Source organism: Tiliqua scincoides, chromosome 1 (assembly GCF_035046505.1).
Source record: "Tiliqua scincoides isolate rTilSci1 chromosome 1, rTilSci1.hap2, whole genome shotgun sequence".
NCBI classification, from domain to species: domain Eukaryota; kingdom Metazoa; phylum Chordata; class Lepidosauria; order Squamata; family Scincidae; genus Tiliqua; species Tiliqua scincoides.
Genome location: NC_089821.1, coordinates 285,764,479 through 285,790,370, shown reverse-complemented (window position 1 = coordinate 285,790,370; position 25,892 = coordinate 285,764,479). Strand labels below are relative to the sequence as shown.

General features: G+C 43.0%; 1 protein-coding gene across 1 annotated transcript in view; it reads left to right on the top strand.

Moving 5' to 3' along the window:
* SPTLC2 (serine palmitoyltransferase long chain base subunit 2) overlaps positions 1–25,892 on the top strand; it is a 90,823-nt gene that overhangs the window by 35,401 nt on the left and 29,530 nt on the right. The window contains exons 7-9 of the mRNA XM_066627814.1: positions 2,000–2,105; positions 5,488–5,707; positions 7,068–7,194. Of these exons, the coding sequence (XP_066483911.1) occupies positions 2,000–2,105; positions 5,488–5,707; positions 7,068–7,194 (453 nt within the window). The remainder of the gene's footprint in view (positions 1–1,999; positions 2,106–5,487; positions 5,708–7,067; positions 7,195–25,892) is intronic.

The window sequence follows — 25,892 nt, the reverse complement described above, 5'->3', positions numbered from 1 at the left end:
ATATTTCCTCATTCTCCAAGCAAGAAATTGTTTGGAAAAGTCATTACTAACTATCCTTCCCAATTCACATTTTCTGTACATCCTTGTTTTTTCCTGTTTAATCCTACTGAGAAGCAATTGGATATTGGAACCTTGTTTGGTCAGCAAGAAGACCTTGATTAGAAGGGGGGAAAGGATAGGACAAAATTTAATCAAACCAGTTTTCTTCATCAATTTCTTGGATGCTACTGTTCCTGCTGGGGATTCTGACCGAGGCTAATTCGTATGGACACTTCCTGGGCTTGCCTTCCATCCATTTTAGCTGATTTTAGTTAGGCCTGCAGATTGAATGTGGATGTGGCAAGATGGTAGTTTGAATATCATTGGTTGAGATACCAGTTTATAATTGAATCTGTCAAATTAGTTGATCACTTCTGCATCTGGCCTTTGACGATCATTCAGTGCTCTGTTGTCCAACTTAGGGCGCAATCCAAACTGCGCCCTATGCCGGCCCAAGTCCCTTGGGCTGGCCTAGGAGGGTTGCAAACATGCCGTAAAGCACGTTTGCGTCTCCTTGAGGGGAAGCCAGGCCGGTGCTCCAAGAAGCCACTTGTCGGTCTGCCTGCGCTAACACAAGCGGAAAAGGTAGGCGTGGGGGGGGGGGCGGGGAGGAGGAGGGAGAGAGGTGTTCCTGGGCAGGGGGAGGGCGGGCAATGGGCAGCCCAGGGGCAGCCCAGGGGGCGAGCGGGGAGCGGGAGGCGGGGTTGGGATTCGACAGTTATGCCAGTTGAAGCCCGTTCCCGCTTCAAGCGGCTCCAGAGGTGGCACAAGTCTGTGGAGACCCATTGTGGCCAGCAGCCCTTACCCAGGGGTAAGGGGAAAAGTTTCCCCTTGCCTCTGGCTGAGCCGCTTTTGGCTGCAATCCTGCACTGGATACAGTGCAAGCCTCCTGGCTTGCCTGTTCCAGCACAGGTTAGGATTGCGCCCTTAGTTGCACCAATCTTCTTGCACAAAAATAAGTGGCAGCTAGAAATTGACACCAGAAAGTGATCACATAAATTGGTACTCGATCTCTTTACTTTTTCCCCTGGATTGAAATTCAGCAACATTGTATATTTGACTGCCTTTGAGAGCTTTCTAGCTCTCCCCTTTTTATTACGACTCGGTTGGTGCGTATTGCTGGTACCTTATGCTTGCCTCACTCCCTTCCTTTCTGTATCACCATCTGCTTAAGTCTTCTCATTACTCTTCCATTGCAATTCTTTTGTTCCCCTGAGTTCACAAAGTTGTTGGAGCACATAATGATGTGGTGTGTGTGTTGCAGGGGTGTGTGTGTTGCCACTAAAACTTCTGGGATCTTCTTCCTCAATCCTAATAACGTTTGCACTACTGAACTGACAATACCAAGTTTAGAGTAGCTGCTGTCAGTGGAGCTTTACAGCTCCTCTTGCCTGCCTGTTTTGCATGTACTTGACTTTGTCCTGCCCTCTTTTGGTTTTGCTTACCCCACAGCTGCACCAGTTGCTTCTAAGCTTTTTCTGGTTGGTGTCCCTTTGCTCTGTGTTAGAATGTCACACAGTCAAAATTTCTGATCTTCGGACCTAGTTATTTTGCTATATATACATGCATGAAAAATCTAGTCCTAAATTATTGTTATATTTGTGTGTGATGTTTTGGCTTTTTAATAAACTACTCCAGTCAAAATTTCTCCATATTTAGCTTGTCAATTTCTCAGTTTCTTTTCTCTCTACCGTTTACTGCATTCATTTGCCTAAATTTTCTTTACAGTTTATCTGGAATGGCCAAATGTCTGGCCACAGCTGAAAGTAGATAAGTTACAAATGTCAGCTTAATGCAAGGTGATAATGTATGTATTGCAATATCTCCACAGTACTGGCCCTCTGGGTTATTGCTCAAATTATATGAAGGTGATAGTAATGCTTATTTTAGCTGCCTCTACTTTGCTCTGGAAAGGGACTAACAAAGATCTTTGATGGAATCATGTTCTCTTTGTGAACAGATATGCAAAGCTTGGAGAAAGTGCTCAAAGATGCCATTGTGTATGGGCAACCTCGAACACACAGACCCTGGAAAAAAATTCTCATCCTTGTCGAAGGAATATTCAGGTAGAGACTGGCCCCTAATTTACCAGAATTGTCACCATATTCAACTGTTGGCATCCACTTTGAGACTAACGGCAGTCATAACCACAGACAAATGTGCATGGACTTTCTGCTGCTTTAATTTGACAGTTCCCATTGTTGTGTCAAACAATCCTCCAAATTGCACCACTAAGGGTGCAATCCTAACCCCTTATGTCAGTACTTTCTAGCACTGACATAGCGGTGCCAATGGGACGTGTGCTGCATCCTGCAGTTGGATGTCACTCACGGAGGCCTCCTTAAAGTAAGGGAATGTTTGTTCCCTTACCTCAGAGCTGCATTGCCCTAATGTCAGTGCTGGAAAGCACTGACATAAGGGGTTAGGCTTGTGCCCTAAGATACTTAAACGTGAAGTACAGTGATGGTGCTTCACATTTCTCTTTGATTTCTATCTAATGCACCAGAGAAGTGACATCCTGAAGCTAAATCGAGCCCTTACTATTTGTTTTGGCCATAGCCCCATTGCCTCCCTGTGTGACCCAATGGTAACCTTATTAATGCATGCTGTGTTCTAACTCCTGAGGTATCCTGTGGGAAGAATGGTAAAAAAAAACCTGTTCCTCAACAGTATTTATGATGAGGACCCTCCCTCTCTGTTTCCACCATTCTTAGCAACAGCTTCCTCTTTGGGAGTTGCTGCAAATTGTTCCTATCCAAGGTTGAGGTACACATTTGTTTGCATGAATGAGAGAAGTGCATAATATATATTCTTATGCAACCCACAGATTGGTTTACACCCATACCTTAAAAAGAACTCTCCACTTGTGTTAAACAGGTTCTTCTGTATTTCTGTTTAAATGGTTCATATGCTAATGCCTGCTCAGTTTTTTTTTGTTTCTTTGCATGAAAATGGTGCATATATTTACTGTTTTGATTCACATTAGAATTTAGCTAAGAGGCTATAATCAGGCAGATCAACATTTTCCCCATGTCAGTTGATGCAGACATTTGAGGATAAGTGTTTGGTGTTCTGATCATGGGGGTGTTGCCCTACACATGAATATGGGGATGCTAGATGCAATGAAGAGATTTTGGTCTCTTAAGCATCAAGCTCCTCAGAGCTGGAGCCTGAGATGCTTCCTCTGAAGCAGTGGTCCCAACATTTAGGAGCCTGTGGACCACTGAGGAAAAAATTGGAATCATTGTGGATAACATGCAACCCCCTAAGCCCCCCTGCACACAAAAAATACAATTAAAATTCGGTAGTCTACAGGGGAGCATTTGGCAAGACATTGGAAGAGCCTCCGGCAGCGGTGGGCAGCCCATTTTCTGCCCTCTCTGGTGATCCCTGGAGGAGTGTCTTACTAAGAGAGCACTCCCCACACTGACCACCAGAGAGGATGGAGAATGGACTACCGTAGTTGCAGCTGACACTTCAGTGGTCCCTAAGGGAGCACTCACTTGGTGAGACACTGGAAGTGATAAAAGGCAATTATCTTGGTTTTCTTAAACCTTGTGGACCACATCTCAGGGTCTCGCGGACCACCTGTGGTCCACAGACCACACATTGGGAACCACTGCTCTAAAGCAATACCTTGAACCTTTACTAATGTATTAGCAAGCTAAGAATATTTTGCTTTTGCTGCATTTAACTGAATAAGTGATTGTTTAAACAATGTTGCCAAAGGCCCTTACTGTCATTGCTGTAGGTATCAGTATAACTGCAGACCTTAGCATTCACTCTGAATGTACAATCGTACCAAAGTATTCTCCACAATTCATTTATGTTGTTTATGAGAGGGGTACTATATAGAGGTTTGCAAAGCAGCGATACTATTTAGGTGGCAGATAGCCTCTGTATTACTTGGATTCATGGAAGTTGGGCCACTTTTTTCCCATCTCCAGTAGTGCTACATGCGACTGCAAAAACTGTGTGTCTTACTACCATGTGTATCTTTGTATGGTTTTTTTTGCCAAATTGCCAAGTCTTGTATATGTGTATGTACGTTATGAATGCTTGAAAATATTTACTGTAGATACTCGCCTATAGTACGTGAAATTTTTGCCAAGTAATCAAGCTCCAATTATCACTTCACCTGATCTCCGGGTCAATCAGAGGGCAAATGCTTTCAACTCTGAAAAGTTTCATTTCTCAGGGGCAGACAGGCGCCAAGTTTCTCAAGCAGCAGGCAGGCACAGCTCCTTAGAAGCAATTGGTTAACCTTTTATTCTCCTTCCTTCTGCTGCAGCCTGGCTCTGCTTTGCAAATGCTTGCAAAGCAGGTCTGTTTTTTGAAACACCAGAATGGGAATCCTCCTTTCCATCTGAAGCAGGCTACAATTCAATGCATCCTTACTTAAGAATAACACCCATGTGGGTCTACTTCTGAGTAAAAAGGGTTGCAAATGTATGTAGCTGCATCTCTGCTGTGAATTGAATTGCACACTCCCAGTTATGTGTTATGGGTTGTATGTTGTACATAGAGCTTCTGGCTTAACACACCAGACACCTTAAAGGTGGATTTGATTCATGGTTCAATTTTCACTGGCATATCCCTTGGCAGCCCATTTCCATAAATTGTACCCTTCATATTAGCAAAATGTTTGTAATTAATAATATAAGCCCTTATCTCCTCTATATGAAAGCCCAGATTTCATGTATTTATCACAGTGTTTTCTCTTTTTATCTGTTTGAAGAACAGAAGACTCTGCCTTTGCACTGTTTTGCACCAAAAGTGTACTGAGAAATTCTGGCTGATTGATCACTTTCCATATTATGTTTAAGCTTTTTTTACTGTGCTGGTTTTCAATCACTGGTTCATACATGAATTGATGACCAAAAACTAGCTATTGGTGGGGCTTTCAAACCAGCTAGCTACCTCCCTTCCTGCCTTGCTGATCCTTGCAAGGCATTCTGGAGCATGACCTGCCTTTTTCTACCATTATTCCATTCTTTTTCAAGTACCCCTAAAGGTCCTGTTGAGTGTCCCTGGGAGTACATGAATACCAGGTTGGGAACCACTGATTTACTGGTATGTTGTTTACAGTGTACTTACTCTGATAGTGCTTACAAAAAGGTGATGAAGACCAGAATTTAAAAAGAATAAAAATGTATCTTATGATCTTTTACTATGTTTTTAATAAATTAGAGACTACCATTGGGTAACAATGGTGGGTTATTTTTCAGGATCTGGCCTCGAGTAAAATCAGACAAAACTATAGTCAGACACCCCCCTAAGTTTAACCCCCGACTTATCCGAGGGTCATAGAAAATTCCATGATTGTTGGCTCAAAACCTGCCCTCAACTTATCTGTGGGGTCGGCGTATAGGCGAGTGTCTGCGGTTTATTAAATTGCTGTTGAGAATTCTGGAATCTCTCAACTTGCTCTCTGCTTTTCTGTGACAGCATGGAGGGATCTATAGTCCGACTCCCAGAAGTGATTGCCCTTAAGAAGAAGTACAAATCATACCTATATTTGGATGAAGCTCATAGTATAGGAGCACTGGGTCCCAATGGCCGAGGTGTAGTGGAATATTTTGGACTTAATCCTGAAGATGTGGATATTATGATGGGGACATTCACCAAGAGCTTTGGGGCAGCCGGCGGATACATTGGAGGCAAAAAGGTAAAATTAGGTGTTGGAAGGAGGACTTGTAGCTTCTAAGAAAAGGAGGCATCTGACTGGGATGGCGTTGAATTAGAACTTGCAGCCTGGAAACTCTTAAAAAAAAAATGACCACTGCAACTTCAAATGAAACAAATCTGCCCCAGTTCAATATATGGGGCACAAAATAAGTTCATTCAAAAACTCAAAGCTGTATCATTAAGATTTTTTTGCAGTGTCCATTTTAAAATGCACGCACAACACAAGGAAGTACTCATTCTTTCTTAATTTCTAATGTTATAAAATGTCCCATAACTGAGAGGGAGCAGCTTTTCCTGGCTATTGAATTGTCTTGCTCAAATACTGACTGTACAATTAAAATGCCACTGACATACAGGCCTGCTCTGAGCCAATGATGCCTGAAGTCAATAGCGCCCCCCTCCCCAAAGAACCAGTACATGTGTCACTGCCTCCTCACCCACTGAGCAGCCAAGAGTAGGCTCCTATCTCCCTCCCTTGAGCTCTAGTGCTGCCTTTTTCCTTTGTGCTGTACTGTTTGAAATAAGGTCTCTCGTTACCCACCCTGGATGCTTAATGGCTGAAGAGGAGGAGGAGGAGGAAATGGTGGTAGTAGATATATTAAATTTTATTTTTCCTCTTCCAGCTACTTTGGTGGAAGAGCTGGGGCAGTGGCAACCCAGTCCTCTTCCCACTCGTTGAGAGCGAGACAGAAGAGGATTAGAGGTCTGATTGAAGTGATGTGTGTTTCAGCGAGTGGTGGGCTTGGGGGGGGGGTGGCGGGCAGATGTGGGGTGTGTGACACACCTCATCAGTTCACCAATCCCCCCCACTTGTTGGCTGAGGCAAGCATTTCAGTCACCCTCATTACTAGGCAGACCCTGGAGGAAGGTCATTGTCTGGGCTTATCTATTTTGTTGTTGTCCTCTTATTTGAGCTCTGTAACCCCTTCTGCCAGTGTCATAAGCTGCTGTGCTTACCCTTCTGCCCTACGTATTTGGGCTCCCTGTCCTTGCATATCCTGCTTCTTTTCTTGGCTTCTTCCCTCCAGCAACACAATCTGCATCTTTTGCCCAGAATCAAATGCAACATCATGCCATTTGCCAAGGAAAAGTCCCTTTGTATGCTGCTACTTTACTAGGCTTCTCTCTTTCTGCTGTTGTCATTGTGGCAGAACACAATGAAGGCAGCACTTCTTGCATCAGTATAAGTAGTCAATGGATTCTCTGTCTTCATCCCTGTCTGAGAATCAAGACGAGTTTTCTTTGTATTAATTTCTGTTGTCCATGTCGTACTGTTGAAGCTGTCTATTTAGCCAGTGACTGCAACCATTTCTGATAGCCTGCTGTATTCAATTTGTCAGGAGCTGATTGACTATCTTCGCGCCCATTCCCACAGTGCGGTGTACGCCACTTCATTCTCTCTTCCAGTTGTGGAGCAAATCATTGCATCGATAAAGTGCATTGTAGGTGAAAATGGCACAACAATTGGTGAGTCTTACGTTTTCCATATTTATGTATTGCCCTTCTCCAAGAACCTCAGTGCAGTGAACATGGCTCCTTGTTTCCTTATAACAAACTTGTGAAGTAGGTTAAGCTGCGTGGTGGTGTCTGGTCCAAGTAAACTTCCAGTAAGCTTCATGGCTTAGTGGTGATCTGAGCCCAGATCTTGTCCCAGTCCCACTGCTCTAACCATTGGCTTTCACAAATGGGCTTTGCTAGTAGTGGCTAAGAAACTGAGCAGTGAATTGGGACTTCTGGGTTTGAATCTAATCTTTGCCATGAACTCACTGGGTGGCCTTAGGCTGGCTATTCCAACTTGGACTTGGTTCTCCAGCTATAATATGGAGATGATGATACTTGCTTTGCAGTGTGGTTGTAAGGACTATTGTAAGGACTATTTGTAAAGAAAGAGCTTGCGTCTTGAGTACACTTCTGTACTGCAGTGAGTCATGGACTCTTCGCACACAACAGGAGAGGAAGCTGAACACTTTCCACATGCGCCGTCTCAGACGCATCCTCGGCATCACCTGGCAGGACAAAGTTCCAAGCAACACAGTCCTGGAACGAGCTGGAATCCCTAGCATGTATGCACTGCTGAAACAGATGCCTGCGTTGGCTTGGTCATGTCATGAGAATGGACGATAGCTGGATCCCAAAGGATCACCTCTATGGAGAACTTGTGCAGGGAAAGTGCCCTACAGGTAGACCACAGCTGCGATACAAGGATATCTGCAAGAGGGATCTGAAGGCCTTAGGATTGGACCTCAACAGATGGGAAACCTTGGCCTCTGAGCGTCCTGCTTGGAGGCAGGCTGTGCAGCATGGCCTTTCCCAGTTTGAAGAGACACTTGGCCAACAGACTGAGGCAGACCCATAGCCAGGGAGACAGAACGGGGACAGGCTGCACTTGCTCCCAGTGTGGAAGGGATTGTCACTCCCAGATCGGCCTTTTCAGCCACAATAGACACTGTTTCAGAACCACCATTCAGAGCGCGATACCATAGTCTTTTGAGACTGAATGTTGCCAACTGTGTGTAAGGACTATATCAAGAATAATGCATGTTGTATGCTCAAACTCCTTTATAAATGTTTAGTATTAAATGCTCTAGCCCACTGAGTAAAACAACGCTGTTTTCAATTGCCTCTAATCATAGGATAATGGACTAACTGATCCACTCACTTTTTATACTTTGAACTTGGGGTAACATTTATGCCCAAGTAAAGTAGCAGACTAACCAGGTTTAACACTGGCTCCTGAGTGATTGCCACCACTCAACCATATTTTTTAATGCACGTTGGTAACAGTATTTGGTTAACACAAGTAAGACTACATGAACTAACGTAGCTCTACTTCTTAACAGGTGGGACTTCAAAACTTATCATCTGTTCTCTTATTGAATACTTTCCAAGTAGTGTAGGAACCAGAGCTTCTGAATCCCTAATACAAAACTAAAAGATTCTTAAAATCCTGTTAGGAAAAATGGAAGAAAACAATCACATATTTGCCAATACATCATTGTGGGTTAGATGTTAAGTCTGTAAGAGGTGCATTTTATTGAGTACCAGACATCTTATTTTAAGCATTTTAACTTTTCAGCCAAAACACCTCAGAGCAATTTTAAATAAAATCAGTAAGAGTTAACATCTGACAGGTGTTCATTTCCTCTACAAAAAGTAAAGTGGTTTACTGGTGGGGATGTGCTGGATTGCCTAGAAATAGTGAAACTGTAAAAACAAAAAATACACTGCTCAAAACAATAAAGGGAACACTTAAACAACACATCCGAGATCTGAATGAACAAAATATGCCTATTAAATACTTTGTTCCTGACATAGTTGAATGTGCTGACAACAAAATCACACAACAATCATCAATGGAAATCACATTTATTAACCCATGGAGGTCTGGGTTTGGTGTCATACTCAAAATTGAAGTGGAAAAACACACTACAGGCTGATCCAACTTCGATGTAATGTCCATAAAGCAAGGCAGAATGAGGCTCAGTAGTGTGTGTGGCCTCCACATGCCTGTATGACCACCCTACAATGCCTGGGCATGCTCCTGATGAGGTGGCGGATAGTCTCCTTAGGGATCGCCTCCCAGACCTGGACTAAAGCATCCGCCAACTCTTGGACAGTCTGTGGTGCAATGTGGTGCTGGTGGATGGAGCGAGACATGTCCCAGATGTGCTCAATTGGATTCAGGTCTGGGGAACGGGCGGGCCAGTCCATAGCATCAATGCCTTCATCTTGCAGGAACTGCTGACACACTCCAGCCACATGAGGTCTAGCATTGTCCTGCATTAGGAGGAACCCAGGGCCAACCGCGCCAGCATATGGTCTCACAAGGGGTCTGAGGATCTCATCTCGGTACCTAATGGCAGTCAGGCTACCTCTGGCGAGCACATGGAGGGCTGTGCGGCCCCCCAAAGAAATGCCACCCCACACCATGCTGGGGATGTTGCTGGAGGATGTTGCAGGCAGCAGAACGTTCTCCCTGCCGTCTCCAGACTCTGTCACGTCTGTCACATGTGCTCAGTGTGAACCTGCTTTCATCTGTGAAGAGCACAGGGCGCCAGTGGCGAGGTTGCCAATCTTGGTGTTCTCTGGCAAATGCCAAACGTCCTGCACGGTGTCGGGCTGTCAGCACAACCCCCACCTGTGGACGTCGGGCCCTCATATCACCCTCATGGAGTCTGTTTCTGACCGTTTGAGCAGACACATGCACATTTGTGGCCTGCTGGAGGTCATTTTGCAGGGCTCTGGCAGTGCTCCTCCTGTTCCTCCTGGCACAAAGGCGGAGGTAGCGGTCCTGATGCTGGGTTGTTGCCCTCCTACGGCCTCCTCCACGTCTCCTGGTGTACTGGCCTGTCTCCTGGTAGCGCCTCCATGCTCTGGACACTACACTGACAGACACAGCAAACCTTCTTGCCACAGCTCGCATTGATGTGCCATCCTGGATGAGCTGCACTACCTGAGCCACTTGTGTGGGTTTCAGACTCCGCCTCATGCTGCCACTAGAGTGACAGCACTGCCATCATTCATAGGTCACCAGATCAGCCAGAAAGCATAGGGACTGTGAAGTGGTCTGTGGTCACCACCTGCAGAACCACTCCTTTATTGGGGGTGTCTTGTTACTTGCCTATGATTTCCACCTGTTGTCTACTCCATTTGTGCAACAGCATGTGAACTTGATTGTCAATCGGTGTGGCTTCCTAGGTGGACAGTTTGATTTCACAGAAGTGTGATTGACTTGGAGTGACATTGTGTTGTTTAAGTGTTCCCTTTATTGTTTTGAGCAGTGTAGTTAAAAGTAACAGCGTGTTTTCTTTACTGAAAAGGAGTTGGATGTTTATGGTATAGTAATGTCTCAAACCTTGTAACAGTCCAGGTAAATGCTGTATTTCACAAAATCAAACTGGAATACTATGGAAAGAGGTCTGCTTAGTAGAGTGCAAATGGTATATGACAGTTTGTCTGCAGTTGTTGATTGGGTATTTCTTCAGTAAAGAATAGGTGTGGAGCATAAATACATATACATATAGACAAGGTGGTTGAATCCTGTTTACAAAAAATGCAAAGCAAGGGATGGTGCTTGGAAGATGTATATTGAAGATGAAGCAGTATATTGCAGCTGATGCAGGGAATCTAAAGGGATGAAGATATAACTTGGAGCAATACACTATAGCAGTGGTTCTCAATGTTTTAGCACCAGGACCCAGTTTTTAGAATGAGAATCTGTCAGGGCCCACCAGAAGTGATGTTGTGACTGGAAGTAACATCATCAAGCAGGAAAATTTTTAACAATCCTAGGCTGCAATCCTACCCACACTTACCCAGGAGTAAGTCCCATTTACTATCATTGTTAAAAGCAGTAATCTGTTAAAAGTATAGCTCTGTAGCATTTTCCCAAATGCAGTCACATACCATGGTAGCATTAAGTCTAATATAATAAAACTTATAAAGTCTAATTCAAAATAGACTATTGAATGGAGACCCACCTGTAATTGGTTTGTGACCCACCTAGTGGGTCCCAACCCACGGTTTGAGAAACACTGCACTATGGTGTTACTGAATGGCTTTTGATCATGTTCTCTGTTGTCTTCAGTGAGGAACTATATTGTGGTAGATGGAGCAGATTTCCCTACCCTGAGGCTCTGGGTTACTCTACCAAAATTTGGAGGCAGAGTCTGGTAACTGCCTCCTAAGACATTTTCAAGGAGCTCCCCCTCTAGTTCTGGTGGACTAAATTCTCGAGGCATGCTGAGTACATGATCTTGGCTTGGGCAACATAGGAGTCATCAAAGGAGCTGGGTTATATTTTTCCTATCATAATTCTTCTACTCATCATAAGATCACTTTGCCATGGAACTTTGCCATTCTGTCTACCAGCTGAAAAGGGCATGTTTGCACACCATTGGATAGTACAGGAATGGGCAAGCTCTTTGACCTGAAAGCCACACTGTCGTATGAAATTGTACAGAAGCTTATAATGTGTATTTATATCCTGCCTGTGTCTTCTTAAAAAAGGAGATGCTCAAGGTGGCTAGCAAACAATATAAAAAAGCAGCAGTTCGTGGTCCTGCACATGTGTATACAGTTTTTAGATTTCTCTGTTTAAAATCATGAGGTTCTCATTCAGGTTGGCACATGTGTGCTTGGTTTGCAAGTGGGTTGAGGCTGGAGAATAGGGGCACTAAATAATGAGGAGGGAGTCCTTTGCAATCCCATATCACTCACATGCCTACATTTTTCTGTTAAAATCATGAGGCTTCTTATCTCCCTGCTCCTTAGCATAACCATTATTCATTCTCCTTCTCCCACCCCCCATCCCATCCTTGCAAATATGTAGCCCTTTTCTAGGGGAGAGAATTGTATTCATCACCATAAAAGGGTTCTTGTAGGCACATCTGGCTCAATTTACAAGTGAATGGAGAGGAAGGCTGGAAGGGGAGGTGTAATGAGGGTTGGGTTGGAGCAGGCGCAGGAAAGAGACATGTTGTGGAGTTTGCAGCATGTTGGGGACAGAAGCAAAATGGCAAGCAGGTAGGTGCTTCTCAGCTGGTGTCCTATGGCAGCACTCATTGTACAGGAGGAGGGGAAGTGCTACAATAAGCCAGTCAGCTGACCTTAGAGTCAGCACAATGACAAGTCAGAGTCAGATCTAATGCTTTGTGGGCTGAAATTTGCCGATTTGTGCTGGTACATTCTTCCTACTGCTTCTGCAAGCTATATATATCAAACTGTCTCTTCTTGAATGTTTTGTGTCTGAACATATCACTCCAAAGTAGAGGTACAGTTCTTGGCTCAATGCTGCAGTATGTCATTTCATGGGCTATAACAGTGATTTATATCCACTGTGCCATGGCACACTGCTGTGCTGTGGATGGTCCCCAGGTATACCATGGGACTTTGAGAAGGCTCATTTATTAGTAGGGCAGTTAGGGAATTAGAGTCCCCTACCAGCAGCATGGTATGTCTTGTCAATGGTCAGTAAACTGATGGTGTGCCTTGACAATTTTAGCGTCTTATCAGTGTGCTGTAAGATAATAAAGTTTGAAAATCACTGGGATATACAGTAATCATCTTTATATAAATGAAGACAAATTTTTAGGGTGCTGGAATTTGGCTAGGATTGAATACCTTTGCATTCCAGCCCAAAATGTTCAGAACTGAGATTTCGGAAGGTATTCCTTTTGGCCACAGGGTGGCAATATGTATTGGAAGATTTGTATCTCTGCCTAGTGCTGTTAGATGACTGTTTTGTGAAGAAAAGTGTGTGTTGGCACAATTCATTTTTATTTAATTTTGTTCTTTCTGTTGAAACGTACAATTTTATCATTGCTATAAGCTTGGAGCAACAGCTTAGCATGGCAGGTATGTGGATTCAGCAAGAGAAAACTGACATGATGTTCTCATTCAGGTTGGCAGATGTAGGTTTGATTTGCAAGTATTTTGAAGCTGGTGATAGGGACCTGAACCCCTCTCATGACTATAAAATTGTTTGTACTCTCATCTGTTTAAATTCAGTGTTGGATATCTGTGATTAAGTTCAGGGGGAAAAAACAAACATGCCTCGAACAGCTTTTCCCTACAAGGTGTCATTTGCCAAGGAATGATAAGGAGTGAGCAAGTTGTCAGCTGTCTGTGATAGGATTTTTGCAAAAGTGCACTAGCTGTAGGTAGGATAAGCACAGAGATGTGAGCAACTTCATTTGCTCACTGTGGAATGTCTCTTGATGTGCAGTTCTGAGGAACATATAGATCCATAATGTGATAGCTGAGATATCAGCTAAATAATGTTCCAGGGAGTTGCAGCAAACCTGGAAGTTTCAGAAGGATTATGGTCTTCAGCCTCTAGCTTTAGTTTACTAGAATGATCAAGGGTGCTAATGTAGTCATTGAATACATTGACTTGACAAAGTCAATGATCTTATTTTACTTGGATTATGAGGTAGGATTCAGTAGGTGTCTTGGTGTGAAAAATAAAATAATAATGCTAAATTTTGTCCAAATTGGAGCATCAATTAAGGTTAGAAATGAAACAATGATAAAAGTATGTGGATTAAATTATCGTGGAGAGAGCACTGATTGCAAGTTTAGAGTGACACTGTCCTTAGGTTGTACTGTCATCTCTTTGAATATGGATTGCTAATAGAATACTTAGCATTTGTATAGCACATCCTGAGCATGCAAAGTGCTTCATTTTTATTATCTCATTGTAATCCCTATAACAATAGTTCTCAAAATGTCCGGGACTCACTTTTTGGAATGACAATCTGTTGGATCCCACCAGAAGTGATGTCATTAACCAGGAAGTGATGTCATAACAAAGTGACATCATCAAGCAGGAAAAATTTTAACACCCTATATGACAAAATCAAATTAAGGCCGCAGTCCTAACCAACCTTCCAGCACTGACCTAAGGGCATTGCAACTTTGAGGTAAGGGAACAAACATTGCCTTGAGGAGGCCTCCATGACTGACCCCCAACTGCAGGATGCAGCACATGCCCCACTGGCACAGTTATGCCAGTGCTGGAAAGTTGGTTAGGATTGCACCCTAAGTGAAGTAAAAGTTTACAGTAAGTATAAATTTAAAAATTTATTTAAAATGGAGAACCCTCCTTAACACCCCAAGTAACTGCTGTTCTGTTTTGTTTTTTTAAAAATCCCCAAACACAAAGGCTACAATTACCCATGAGTAATCCTTATTGACTGACATTGTTAAAAGCATATACATAGTAGTCTATGAAAAGTACAGTTCTGTAACATTTCCCCAAATGTGCTCACATACCATGGCACCATTAAGTCTAATATATTAAAAATAAAATGCACACTGAAGTGAATGGGAACTCACCTGAAATTGAGATCCTGACCCATCTGTTTGAGAAACACTACCTATAAATACCCTGGAAGGTAAGTCGTATTGTCTCCATATTACAGCTGGGTAAATGATATCTACCTTGCCTGGGCTTTAAGTGGGCCCTTTGTACAAACTGCAGTTTTGGAGCCTTTTCATAAAGGCCATGAAGATGGCACTTGCTTCTCATGTATACAGTGTCCCTGAATGTCTGTGTTTGAAGATGCACCATTTCTGAACCAAAGGAATTGCTGAAGCTGACTTGAGATGTCTGGGAGTTGAAAGAAATTTAGCTATGTATTTTGTACATGTGTACTCTGCCAAAAGCCTTGGTACAAACGTAAACATGTACATCTTAGTTTATAAACCTACATAAATGTTTAGATAGCTCACTCCAAGAATGGTGCTCTGTTAGCAGACCTTTGTTACACCACTAAACTGCAAACTGTTGGATGACATAGAATCTCTTTATTGTAGCTATTTTGCTTTTAAGAGACTGGCAAGAGTTTTATAGAAAGTAGATTAAGGAACTGTATGAAGACTTGGATTTATTGTACAGTGGTGCTTCGCAAGACGAAATTAATTCATTCCGCAAGTCGTTTCGTATTGTGAAAATTTCGTCTTGCGAAGCGCGGTTTCCCATAGGAATGCACTGAAATTTAATTAATGTGTTCCTATGGGCAAAAAAAGTCAGAACAAAGTCAAATTTGGTTTACAAAGTGTTTATTAAGTGCTCTTTAAAGGCATACAAACTGTACAGAGGATTTCAAAAATTTCAAGCACAAAACTTCAACTTTTTAATTTTAAAAATTCGTCTTGCGAAGCACGGCCATAGAAAAATTCATCTTGCGAAGCACGGCATAGAAAAATTCGTCTTGCGAGTCACCAGAAAAAATCGCAAAAACGCTTTCATCTTGCGAGTTTTTCGGTGTGCGAGGCATTCGTCTTGTGAGGCACCACTGTATCCTGTCTGGGTGGAGAAAAATTAGGCTAAACAGCTGAGTTTTCTTTCAGCCTATATTTCAGAAAAGAATGAATTCTGAATTTCTGCAAAATGACTGAGTGAAGTTATTAAAATCTGAAGTCATACAATTAATACAAAGTAATTTCAGAAAACCTAAAGCGTTCCTCTTCCAGATTTGTTGTTGTGTAAGCTGAATGTGTGAAATGGTGATAAACAAGGATCAGCTGTTGGGATTTTAACCTTTAAAAAAAGTTTAAATGTCTCAAAAGTAAGGCTCTTAACATCTTATCAGGGATACTTTCTTACAGCTCAATCCTATCCTGGGTGGGCCTGCATGGTCCAGAGCTGCTGACTCATTATCTACTGTATAATATAGGCCTACAAGACACCAGGCCAGCTGGGATAGGTAAGTGAAGATGCATTTTACTTACCTCAGCTGCTGACTGGACATAGGTCTCCTCAAAGCTACTCTAGCTATTTTTCTGGTGTAGCTTTCAAGAGCCTTCTGGGATGTGTTCATGTTGTGATGGGGGTTCTGATTCTGCTGATGCCGAGATCAACTCCTATCCCAGCCTAAACCTCTACCCTAATATGCCCCTACTGATAGTAGGACTTTGTCAGCAGCTTGTGGTCTTCTGGGCCTTGCACCGGCAGCAGCACTCCACAGACCTGGAAAGGCTGCTGTGACAGCAGACTTCTCAGTCTGTCAACATGTATATAGGCTTGGGTCATTGGCTTTGAATTAATCTGACAAATTCTTTGGGGAACATGTAGATTAAAATACTTATAGAAGCTACAAATGGCATCATCTTGAAAGAGCAAGTCCCTTCTACTTTCATACGGGAGAAATGCTTCTTCCACAAGGGCATCGGCTGTGATGCAGTACTCCCTGTCTAAAACCAAAGTGTGCTTTTTTTCAAAGATTAGTCATATGCCGATTTAATCAATTTGCTTTTTGATCTGAGTTAAAATTTCTTCAGATAGGTGGTGTTTCTTGTCAAAAGATCTTGTTTTCATTCGTCGTTCCATACTGCAAGAATGTGAAGAGGTAAATAAAGTGGTAAAGGCTAATGTTGCGCTTAAACTTCACATGTGGTGCAAGCACTCACTACATTAATGATTATTAAATATTTGCAGTCATTCCAGGGAGCCTCCCTTGACGAAACAGGATGTTAACAGCAGGCACCTTGGATAGAATACACATACTGCAGAAAACAGCATGGTCATTTCCGAAACAGAACAAGAGGCTAATGAAGGCTGAATAGACTTAATTAGGTGACAGCACGTGAACATGCAATCTGGAAGGGGACAGCAGCTTCCCTCCTCTTATTTCCTATTGTCTGTTCAAACAAATCTTTCAGTGGCTGGTATTGTTTGTCTGGCATTCATAATGGTCATCCCCAGGGTGCTGTCTGAAATAGTTCGTGTTAGTTTAAAAATACAGCTTGTGACAGTATTTATATCTCTATCTGCCGTTGAGTGTGACTTGGTTCTAACAAGCCAGCTTAGTGCAGTAGTTCTAAAGTAGGCTGAGTTTTGTTCCTGAGCATGTGCTTCTGCTGCCTACTGGATAAGGTTTCCATTGCCCAGTACATAATACTAACACTAAAAGTATTATTAATACTAACATTTGTGGGTCCTTGCCTTCAAAATTTAAGCACATTTCTTTTCCATGTGGTTCCATTGATAAACGTGGATGTGTTTTTGGCATACTTCAAACAAGTAAACTCTTATGAGGGTTACAGACTTGCAGTTTGACCCCACTTCAGTGCATCTGAATACTTCTGTGAAATGTGCACAGAGTTGGTTGAAGAACAAGGAACACCTCAAATTTGTGCCATATGCAGTTTCCTTGGAACACAGCTTCTAACCGCAATTTGAAGAGTTGGAGGGATTATCTTTTCTTTTGTATTTGTACTTGCTTACATAAGGGAGAGGGGGAATTTTAATTGGATTTGGTGTATATCATAATTGTAGCCAGAAATAAGGGGCAAGAGGGAAGGGGAACTTTTGGGGCCAAAGTAATTGAATAATGATGAGAATACTTTGGAAGCCAACAAAAGTTCCTGTTATCCGTAGGTTACCAATTACAGAATGGATGCAAAATGACTTTAATCTTCAAAACTTTAAAAGAAATAATTAGTAGGGGTGTTTGTTTCCAGTAAGTTAGGCCAGTGCTATTCAAACTGGGGCATTGTGGCGCCCCAGCCTGAGGGCCCTAGTCTCTGCCCCTTAAGGGGCAGGAGCAGCCTAGGGGCGGGGGGAAGGCAGTGGCACAATCCCCGCAATTTCTGGCAGGGCTCCCCGCAGCAGGGAAAGTGGATGTGGAACGATTGCGTCCTGCCCCCGCTAAAGCGGAAGTGGAGCGTGATCGTTCCACATCTGCTTTCCCTGCTGCAGGGAGCCCTGCCAGAAGTTGCGCTGGGCTCCCTGCACCCCAAGGAGGCTGCAGGAGGCTTGGGTAAGTGCACCCAAGCCCCTGCAGCCCCCTGAGAGATGCCTTCCCCCCACCCCTGCTGCCTCCTCCCCCCCGTCCCTGCAAAGACTTACTGGCTCTCAAACCCTTGCAGAGAGTAAAAAAAATCCTTCTGGTAAAAAAAATCCTAACAGTTTTCAAACACCTCTAATTAGTAACAAGCTGTTCATACCAACATTGAAAACACTACTTATTTTGACTGGGTTGTATCCCAATGCTGGCATGAGCAAAAGGAAGTTGGCTCATAGCATTGCAGAGTTGGAAGGGTCCTTCAAAGCCATCTAGTCAAACCCTCTGCTTGAAGCAGAAAAATCCTCTCTACAGCAACTCCAAAAGGTGCCTGTCAAACTGAAGACTTCCAGTGAGGGAGAACCCACATACCTGGGTTTCTGCATGGAAACTTTCCCAGTTTCTTCTTCCTAAGAGCAACCTCTCATAGCTCCCAAAATCTACTTTAGAGAGTTGGGAGGTTCTGGAGTGAAATGGTATGTGGAACAAGGAGCTGTTGTGGAAGGGGAGATATAACCAAAAATCTCTTTATCTCCCTGCCTGCTGGCAAATAAAAGTGTATTTTGTTTGCACTTAGAAGTTGTGATACAACCTGCCTTATAAGAACATAAGAACAGCCCCACTGGATCAGGCCATAGGCCCATCTAGTCCAGCTTCCTGTATCTCACAGCGGCCCACTAAATGCCCCAGGGAGCACACCAGATAACCTCATCCTAGTGCCCTCCCTTGCATCTGGCCTTCTGACATAGCCCATTTCTAAAATCAGGAGGTTGCGCATACACATCATGGCTTGTACCCCGTAATGGATTTTTCCTCCAGAAACTTGTCCAATCCCCTTTTAAAGGCGTCCAGGCCAGACGCCGTCACCACATCCTGTGGCAAGGAGTTCCTTGCCAACCACACGCTGTGTAAAGAAATATTTTCTCTTGTCTGTTCTAACTCTCCCAACACTCAATTTTAGGGATGTCCCCTGGTTCTGGCGTTATGTGAGAGTGTAAAGAGCATCTCCCTATCCACTCTGTCCATCCCCTGCATAATTTTGTATGTCTCAATCATGTCCCCCCTCAGGCGTCTCTTTTCTAGGCTGAAGAGGCCCAAACGCCGTACCCTTCCTCATAAGGAAGGTGCCCCAGCCCCGTAATCATCTTAGTCGCTCTCTTTTGCACCTTTTCCATTTCCACTATGTCTTTTTTGAGATGCGGTGACCAGAACTGGACACAATACTCCAGGTGTGGCCTTACCATAGATTTGTACAATGGCCTTAGTTAAAGTAGCAAGTAATTGAAGTCACACAACCATGTTACAATACTCATCCATTGCCTTACCTGGATAAACAACCACTAGACTGCCATGGCTATTCCTCTTCTTCATTCTGTAACATGAAAGAGTTGGTATCTGAATTTGCTTATTTTCCTCTTCCTTTCCCCAGATTTACTTTTTGCATCATGTCTCTTAGATTGTAAATTGCCTTGAGCACTTGAACAGAAAAATGGTATGTAAACAAAGTAATAAATGAGACCAGACTCCTCATTTCACTCAAAAGGATGCATTGGAAGAGGGGAAGATTCCATTTTACCACCTCACTGTGAATACAACAGATTCATGAAGGGTGGCTAAAGGCTTTGTATTCTATTGGGAGATCTCAAATATGCACTAGGACTATACAGTCACACTTTGATCGTCTCAAATACACATGAAACTGCCTTATTAAGAGTTGGGCTGTTGGTCCCATCTAGTCCAGTACTATGGATGGATAGCTCTCCAAGGACTTGGGTAACAAGCTGTGAAAGACCTTGCCCAAGATCTTTTGTGTGTTTGTTTTTTTTCAGACTGGAAATGTCAGGGGTCAAACCTGGAATCTTCCCCCTGCAGCCTAGCAGCTGTCTTGCTGAACTACAGTCCCTCTAGCTCTGTTTTCCCGGGTCAGGGCCACAATTTTCTCTAGAAAATCTCTGCCCCATCAAATTGCACCTTTTCCTTTGTACAATGTTATGCTTCCTTAACATAACATGGATTTTCACTGCCTCATGGATGTTGTAATCTTGAAATGTGTACGGTGTGTATAAACACTCATGGCACAAAGTGACTGACCAGTTTGATTCTGTGCATGAATACTTGGAAGTAAGTTCCACTGAGTTAAATGGGGCTAATTTGGGAGTAAGGCTGCATAAGAATTGCTGCCTGAATGATAGGTATGTGCAACAACACTTATCTATGAGAAATCATAGGCAGGCATGTCTAGCATTTACTGAACTGCAAGACCTGCTGAAGTGTACCACTTTATGCAACATAGATTTCAAATTGTGATTGTGGAACAAATGGGAGGCACTGTCTTGTTAAAGAGCTATTCAAAACTCTTTTTGGGGTCTGGGGGGAAGAGTATGTATATAAGAGAAAACTGTTGTAATCTTTGAAGCAAACTAGAATTAACAGTATATCACAACTGGAAGACAATCTTTTCAAATCGTGTTAACGTTAGTGACATGTTAAAATCTGCTTGCCTGCAAATTAAATTCCCCAGCAGGAACCATGCTATTTAAAATATAAAATGGGAACCTTTTAAAATTCAGGTTTGGGTACATTTGAAGATCCCTACCCAGATAAAATAAATGTAAGTTTGTTGCATAGGAAGTTTTGTTTGATTTGATTGATTGTATATAGTGAATGGTGATTGCAGTTTTTTCAATGAAATAGGAGTAACTATGAACTAAATAAAATATGCATGCAATAAATTCTTGATTGAAAATGCCCAGCCTTGTGATAAATGCCACTTACAAGTGGCAAACCAGGAACTAGTTCAGATGGTTAAACTATTAGTGTCTCTAGCATTACTCCACTGAGTAGCCTACCAGGCAGCATTTGATGTTGGACTTCAGGATTCTTGTTGTAAACTGAAGCTGATGCTTGTTTACTTCTAGGGATTAGGCCGTTATCAGATACGCTTGCATTTTGGTACTCAGTCTTTTTAAAAAGTTTTCAAAAATGAGTTTTTAAAAGTTCAGTTATTGCGTAAGCATCTCTCATTTGAATTTTCTCCAATAAGGACTTGTTAATGGGGTGTTAAATTATCACCTTGTGAACCCAGGGACCAGTCAAAACTAATTTGGGTAGAGTGGAACTTTTTTGTTGCTGACCTCAAGAATCCCAAGCTGTGCCAAGGAGCTGTAGGGAAAACAAATACTTTGGGGGTCATAAAGAGTTTCCTGCTTCTCCTCAGGGGACTGACAGCTTTAAACATCACTTGCTGCCTTTCTGCCTCTGGCAGGGGGTCTTTTAAATCTAACAAGTTGCTCCTCCCCTTGCTCTCTTATAGGGCACTTGAGTAAGCATCAGAAAAGCACTTTTAATCTGGTGGGGTAGACTCTTTTGACTCTCTTTAGAGGAAGGGTCCAACAGATGCTGAATATATGTTGTATTCTGCACTGAGATATTTATTATTAGCATGTTATGTTTGTTCTTGGTTTTGAATAAGTCTCTCCTTACCTTAGTTTAGTTCAGTTCTTGACACAAAAAATAACTGAATTGTTTCCCCCTGCTCTTGGGTGAAGTAAGTGGGTGGGGTAATACTGTGCTGTCATAGGCAGAAGGTATTTACTGTCACCTGAAATTACAAATGCATTCTCCAAGGTTCTGTTTGTATACTATAAAGGAAATCTACATAGGGCAAATAAGAAATTGAAATGTCTGCTTGTTCTCCTTTTCACAGAATGAAAGAATTGTGTATTTTGAGATCATGTATAATTTTCAAACAAAGATTAATAGTTCTATTCTCAAAAAATGAACCAGTTAATGTGCTCTGTTTATATATTTGTTCATCTGTTAGAAGTCTGAGCTGAATCCTGAGCTGTTGCATTGTGTGTGTTGGTATTTTTTCCCCCTGCCAATCCAAAATGCTAACACTGTGACTTTCCTGTTCTACAAACTCAGCAGCTTGGTTACAGTGTCAGGGTTGTCTTATGCCTGAATTATAAAACTAATGAAACCTTCATCTTTGTCAATCTCTGGCCATTTTATTAAGAATTTAAGCCATCGCTGGCTAAAAATACTGTTGATAATAATAATAATAATAAAAGCCATTTCAGCCCACATTAAGTTTCTCGTAACATCCAGTTCTGCACTTTTTACCTAGCATTAAAAGCACATTCACCTCACTTTCCTGTATTCTGATAGAGTAAAAGTTGTGATATCTGGCCCTTTATGAGAAAGCTTTATGAATTGGCTCAGCAAGTTCACTGATTTCTAGTTTGCAGCCTGACTGCAGAAGCTGCTCAGGAAGATTTTGAGTGGCTCTGCCATGAAACTGGTCATGGCCCATTTGCTGCTGTAGTAGAGATACTACATAAGAGCCCTAGGAGGGAGGATGTCATGGATGGTTGTCTGGCTTGGGAACAGATTCCTGTTCTAGCAGGCTTTAATATAGGTGCTGTAGCACCTGTGTTGGCAAACCGTTCAATGGAAGCCAATTGAGAACAACCTTGAGCACCTTGATAAACTGAAGATAGGGACTCGTTGCTGTGTTAACAGGGTTGCTGAATATGGGAATTCCTGAGGGATGAAATGGAAGTACACTAAAAAAAATGTTACAGGATTTAAAAGTCTTGCAGCTGGTTTATAAGGTTGGCAGGACCAAAAGCTGAGGGAAGGAAAACCAACTCTTTGAAGGCCACTCCAACAAAATCTGGAGGAGAAAAAAGGCATGGAAGTCAAATTGCAACTCATCTAAAGAGGCAGGTATAGTAGAAGTCTCCATCCCCCACCTGACCCATCCAATTGTCTTGCACTAAAGAATAATGGGAAATTAGCAAATTGCTTTCAAACTTGGAAGTGGAAGGGAAGAAGATTCCTCCAGCCTTCTATAGTAATCTGTAGAAACTATGATTTTAGAAGCTTTGATACTGGCCTGTCTTTGATACTGGCCTCTCTAGGAAAAACATGACTTTGTGTACCTTGGCTCAACGATCTCCGACACTCTTTCTCTTGATACCGAGCTAAACAAACGCATTGGTAAAGCAGCTACCACATTTTCCAGACTCACAGAGAGTCTGATCCAACAAGAAGCTGATGGAACATACCAAGATCCAGGTCTACAGAGCTTGCGTCCTGAGTACACTTCTGTACTGCAGTAAGTCATGGACTCTTCGCTCACAACAGGAGAGGAAACTGAACGCTTTCCACATACGCTGCCTTCGACGCATCCTCGGCATCACCTGGCAGGACAAAGTTCCAAACAACACAGTCCTGGAACGAGCTGGAATCCCTAGCATGTATGCACTGCTGAAACAGAGACACCTGCGTTGGCTCGGTCATGTTGTGAGAATGGATGATGGCCAGATCCCAAAGGATCTCCTCTATGGAGAACTTGTGCAAGGAAAGCGCCCTACAGGTAGACCACAGCTGCAATACAAGGACATTTGCAAGAGGGATCTGAAGGCCTTCGGAGTGGACCTCAACAAGTGGGAAACCCTGGCCTCTGAGCGGCCCGCTTGGAGGCAAGCTGTGCAGCATGGCCTTTCCCAGTTTGAAGAGACACTTGGCCAACAGACTTAAGCAAAGAGGCAAAGAAGGAAGGCCCATAGCCAGGGAGACAGACCAGGGTCAGACTGCACTTGCTCCCAGTGTGGAAGGGATTGTCACTCCCGAATTGGCCTTTTCAGCCACACTAGACACTGTTCCAGAATCACCATTCAGAGCGCGATACCATAGTCTTTTGAGACTGAAGGTTGTCAACAACAACAGGAAAAACAAGCAACTGGTAAATAGTCTACCCTATAAAGCAAGTAAATAGCTTTGTATAAAGCAAATTGTTTCCATTGCATGCTTTGTAAGCATATCTTGGAACACGCCTCTGAAGTCTGCACATTCCATAGCTTTATAAAGAAAGTGTTGTTTGTACATGTTCCTTATGTTCCCACCCTCTGTGGCTTTTTGGTCAGAATTGCATACACAACCCACAGTCGCACCGGGTTAAAGAGTTATGGAATGGGTTGTTTACTGCCCCTGATTTATACCACTTCTTGCTTGTTTTTTGTGTCTTTCTCTTGCTTTAAATGTGCCATGTCACAATGCATTTTGTTTTTTTCTATAAAGACAGATATCTGAATGTACAGGCTGTAAGGCAAAGGAGATTAGCTTCAGTGTCCATTCAGCAGAGGGTTCTCCATTCTGGCTTGCTTGTCCCTTTCAAACTCTAGTGGTGCTTATTTCTTTTGAAATGTGGGGTTTAAAGTGTTCTATCTCTTGTTGGTATGGATCCAGATAATGGTGTCAATTTTATTTTTTTGAAGTACTAAGATATTTTATGGTAGTTTTTATTACACAAGCGACTAGTAATGTACATATTTACAGATTCTGGCATCCTTGTGTAACCTGCCACCTTAGTGGCTTGACGTGTTTATAAAATGCAAGTTATGAATCCGTGCAGTATATGAATATCCAGACAATTCTTTCTACAAATTGTGTGTAAAGAAAATGGCACTGAATGGAGAGTTTTACTTTTGCTCTAAGTAAGGTTAGAGGGTTGAAAGGTTGAAAGGGAGGGTAAAAAGAGTCCAATCTCTCCAGAGTGCATGGAGGCTGCTTAAAACAACAGTAATAGAGGCCCAGCAGAGGTGTATACCGCAAAGAAAGAAGGGTTCCACTAAATCCAGGAGGGTGCCCACATGGCTAACCAGCCAAGTTAAGAGAGGCTGTGAAGGGCAAGGAAGCTTCCTTCCATAAATGGAAGTCTTGCCCTAATGAGGAGAATAAAAAGGAACATAAACTGTGGCAAAAGAAATGTAAGAAGGTGATACTGGAGACCAAGCGAGACTATGAGGAATGCATGGCCAGCAACATTAAGGGGAATAATAAAAGCTTCTTCAAATATGTTAGAAGCAGGAAATCCGCCAGAGAAGCGGTTGGCCCTCTGGATGGTGAGGGAGGGAAAGGGGAGATAAAAGGAGACTTAGAGATGGCAGAGAAATTAAATGAGTTCTTTGCATCTGTCTTCACGGCAGATGACCTCGGGCAGATACCGCTGCCCGAACAGCCCCTCCTGACTGAGGAGTTAAGTCAGATAGAGGTTAAAAGAGAAGATGTTTCAGACCTCATTGATAAATTAAAGATCAATAAGTCACCGGGCCCTGATGGCATCCACCCAAGGGTTATTAAGGAATTGAAGAATGAAGTTGCAGATCTCTTGACTAAGGTATGCAACTTGTCCCTCAAAACGGCCATGGTGCCAGAAGATTGGAGGATAGCAAATGTCACGCCTATTTTTAAAAAGGGAAAGAGGGGGGACCCGGGAAACTATAGGCCGGTCAGCCTAACATCCATACCAGGTAAGATGGTGGAATGCCTCATCAAAGATAGGATCTCAAAACACATAGACGAACAGGCCTTGCTGAGGGAGAGTCAGCATGGCTTCTGTAAGGGTAAGTCTTGCCTCACGAACCTTATAGAATTCTTTGAAAAGGTCAACAGGCATGTGGATGCGGGAGAACCCGTGGACATTATATATCTGGACTTTCAGAAGGCGTTTGACACGGTCCCTCACCAAAGGCTACTGAAAAAACTCCACAGTCAGGGAATTAGAGGACAGGTCCTCTCGTGGATTGAGAACTGGTTGGAGGCCAGGAAGCAGAGAATGGGTGTCAATGGGCAATTTTCACAATGGAGAGAGGTGAAAAGTGGTGTGCCCCAAGGATCTGTCCTGGGACCGGTACTTTTCAACCTCTTCATAAATGACCTGGAGACAGGGTTGAGCAGTGAAGTGGCTAAGTTTGCAGACGACACCAAACTTTTCCGAGTGGTAAAGACCAGAAGTGATTGTGAGGAGCTCCAGAAGGATCTCTCCAGACTGGCAGAATGGGCAGCAAAATGGCAGATGCGCTTCAA